Source organism: Montipora capricornis, chromosome 2 (genome assembly GCF_036669925.1).
Source record: "Montipora capricornis isolate CH-2021 chromosome 2, ASM3666992v2, whole genome shotgun sequence".
In the NCBI taxonomy this organism is placed as follows: Eukaryota; Metazoa; Cnidaria; class Anthozoa; order Scleractinia; family Acroporidae; genus Montipora; species Montipora capricornis.
The window spans coordinates 47,569,005-47,572,669 of NC_090884.1; the positions used below are offsets into that span (position 1 = coordinate 47,569,005).

The window sequence follows — 3,665 nt, forward strand, 5'->3', positions numbered from 1 at the left end:
TTTCCTGGATGAGACAAGGGACATATATATCAACAGGAGGAGATGCTGATGAAATCGCAAGTTACACGAATGCATGTTTTGAATATCTGTGTATCAACGGCTTTGTTTACTTACTGTACATGACACGGTTTGTTTGCACAATTTGGAGTCAAAAGTGCTTCATAATATTTCCAGTTGATTTAACTTAAAACTCGCACTCCAGAAACTGAAAATGGCATGTTTCCAGAGAGACCAACTGTACGAAAATAAAAGAAACTTTGCCAGTCCATCTTACTGTTCGTACTCCATCACAAAATTAACAGCCAAACTTATCATGATTTTACTGCGCGCAATTCTAGAAATACACTGCAACTGAAGATATTACCCGAAAAAATCACCAAAGAAACCTTCATGGGCAAACACGTTAAAGGAATAATGTATTTCGCTTTTTTTTTTCTATAAAAATCTATTGCCACAACCCTCCAACGACAAAATGCTATTCAGTGAAGTTCGGAGGGAGAATTACACCGGCCTTTGCCGCCATATAGTCGTCGAAAACATTCCCCATGCTTTAAATGTGTTTTTCTCAAATTAAAGCCAACGGTAACTTTCGAATTCGTTTATAATATTCCTCTCACGGTAATTAACTCTGGTCAAAACAAAACAGCGTGAATCTGCCGTCCACGCGTGCATTGGTGTAATGGAAGTAAATTTGATTGGCCGATGAAGGACATGTCAATCAATTAAAAAAAGTGGGCGGAAGGAATTTCGAAGAGGAATTTGGTCAGGCTCTATTTTTCGTTTCGCCAACTCCACATGACGTACCACGCGAAACTAAAATAGGGCCTGATCGCAGGTTACACGGGACCCGTTTTGGGTAACATCCCTTGTTAGGTGCCTTCAGAGAGCTAACCAAGGATCTCGCCGTTTAACAGGGAGAAACTCGACGACATACTCATTCTCATGGGCGTTGTTACCAAACTGTGGAACGTTTCGCTTTCGTCTCATTCATGGCCTAAGTCTTGGAAGAGGGCTAATATTAACCCTCCCCAAGATTGATGTGCCTAAAGAAAACGGCAACTACCGCGGTATCAATGTAAGGCCAGTTATTGCGAGAGTGTTTGAAAAGGTTGTTTATCATTTCCACGCCAAGGAGTCGTTCGAGAATGGTTTTGCGCCTTCGCAGTTTGCGTATAGAGACGGAGGTAGTTGCAATAATGTGACTACCCAGCACAGGGTTCTTAGTTTTCTTGGTAATCCTGCTTGTAAAGGGGTTAGACCCTTCAGTATGGACTTTAGTGAGGCTTTCGATATGGTGAATCATGTCCTATTCGCTGATAAGCGTAAAAGTCTTGATCTCAACCCTTATATTCAGAATTGGTACCTGAGTTTTTTTTCTGATAGGCAACAAACAGTCGTACATAAGAACAGCTTCGTCGAAAATTGAAGGATGTCAATAAGGGTGCGACCCAAAGGTCTGTCAGCGGGCCTTATTTATTCGATGTTTTTCTGAATGATCTTAATATACATTTAAAAGGTGTTGACATACTTTTTAAATATGCCCATGACACGAATATCGCAATCCCGTTGTGGAAAGATAGAGTTGATCAGTCACCGGAATTGGTGGACAGTTTTTAACGTTGGTCTGAAAAAATTATGTCAAGCAATCCTAGAAAGTGTAAAGAACTCACCTTGCGTAGAAAAGAGTTTGTAGAGGAACTGTGTAAAATACGTAACATTCCGCAATTCAGCGAGCTTATGCACCTGTCACTGTAAACCCCCACCCCGGGGAAACATGGGCATAGGTGGGGATTTCTGGAGATTTTTACTCTTTGATTTTCCCGAGGGGGTGGGAGATTAATTCATTTTTGCGTTGCCTTCCTAGAGAGGTGGGGGATTAGTGTCTCAAGATCAGCCATAAAGACATTTGCAAAGGCAACGGCCATTTTAGTACCCATAGCGGTACCGTGAATTTGTAGATGGTTCTTGTAGATGCTCTTTGAGTATGAGTCTTAGCATTTCTTTGATATAGTTTGTGGAGATTGGAGGGTTATTTCTGTAAAAGTTTTCGTATGCTTTGCATACTGTAGTGATTCCCTCTTCCTGTGGTATATTTGTATATAGGTTTGTGACGTCCATCGATACAAGGGAAGTTCGTTTTCCTATGTTCGTCTCTTCAATGAAATTGATGAAATCTGTAGAGTCTTCATGGGCGTAGCCAGGATTTTTCAATGGGGGGGGGGGGGGTGGGGGGTCACACTGTGTCAAACAGAGACTACTCATCAGATTGTCACGTCGAATCCATGCCGTGTTTTAGTTAATGTTACATTTATCGGATGAGCAGTGAGAGTATAGTGGCAGGACAAGCCTACAAAAAGCTTCACGAAACATAATTACTCTATTCTATTCTCACTGCTCGTCTGTCAAAATATCTGTTAGTAAGGGCGGCGTGGATGACGAGTGACAAAGATGTTGATGATCTCATCAATGTCAATCGCTCTGCCATAGTGGATGTTCATCATCGCCAGACTTGACTGTCTCTCTGTAGTCATTGTACCTCTTAAGTACGTCTTCAGGCGTTTTAAAGTGCTAAATGACCTTTCGCATTCCGTGGAAGTAACAGGTAATGTGCAAAGAATGCGAAGTAGGACATTTATGTTGGGAAAGAAAATAGGGTCGCATTCTCTAAGTGTGGCTGAGGCACTATTTGGAAGACTCGATTTGTCAGCCACTTCTGACCATTTGCGACGCCAACGGACAAGCTCAGCGTCAACGACATCCGGTGACACGAAATCATCTCGATAAAACTGAATTGCGGCATCAATTGTGGCGTCACTTGAGATGACCAATACTTCAGGTACCAAACACATCAGTTTGGAGACATTCATCTGGATTTCAATGAAGTACGTTTCCATTTGGGCTATAAGGTGGTCCAACAGTGAAAAGCACAGTGAACGTTGAAAGTAGTGAACAGGTGTGGCAGCTGGAACGTTATCTCGATGTCGCTGTCTGTTGGCAATTCTTGGAAGTGCGGGTTCAACATCGACGTCTTTCCCTAGTTGACCGCTCGCTTCGTACCAGCGATTGAAGTGAACCTCGAGCTGCTCTCTGATAGCTTTCAGATCTGATTTCACAGAGCCAACCTGGGTGTAAGCCTCATAAATGTCACTGTAGCGTTTCTGCAGTTGCATGCTTAGCGGTTTGAGGACAGACAAACACTTCATCACGGTAATCATCGTTACTATGAACTGGAGTTACGGGTACCAGAAAACAGTTCGCCTTTATGCGTGTTTCCTGGTCCCATTTCCAGGATCCGTACTTGTCAAGGTAAACACGCTCATTTGACATTACTTCTAATGTCTTGACAATTGCTCTGAAAAGGCTGTTAAATACCTCGAACGCCTCATGCCTCTCCACCCAGCGAGTGCGACAAAGACAAATTAGGGTGGTCCGGCGTATGTTAGGGCACATGTTGTTAATAACTGCCGCTAACAGCTCGTGCCTTTTTGGTGAGAACATGAAAAAAGAACATATTTCCTTAAGTGTTCCCATCGTGTTTCTTGTCATTAGAATATCACAGGAATGTACAATAGCAAGATTCAGGCAATGTGCATTACAGTGCGTATAGACTGCTTTGGGGATCTTTTGTCTGATAAATGCTTGCGTACCTCTTGCAGCCGAGGACA

General features: G+C 42.7%; 1 protein-coding gene across 1 annotated transcript; it reads right to left on the reverse strand.

Annotated features, from left to right (window-relative positions):
• Window positions 1-2,414: 2,414 nt before the first annotated feature.
• LOC138037418 (52 kDa repressor of the inhibitor of the protein kinase-like) lies at window positions 2,415-3,215 on the reverse strand. Its single transcript, XM_068883347.1, has one exon. It carries the CDS (start codon window positions 3,213-3,215, stop codon window positions 2,415-2,417), a length of 801 nt encoding a protein of 266 aa, XP_068739448.1.
• Between the last annotated feature and the right edge of the window lie 450 nt (window positions 3,216-3,665).

What these genes read in the sequence shown, in the direction of transcription:
- LOC138037418 (XM_068883347.1), bottom strand. Translation starts at nt 3,215, where the DNA reads ATGATTACCGTGATGAAGTGTTTGTCTGTCCTCAAACCGCTAAGCATG.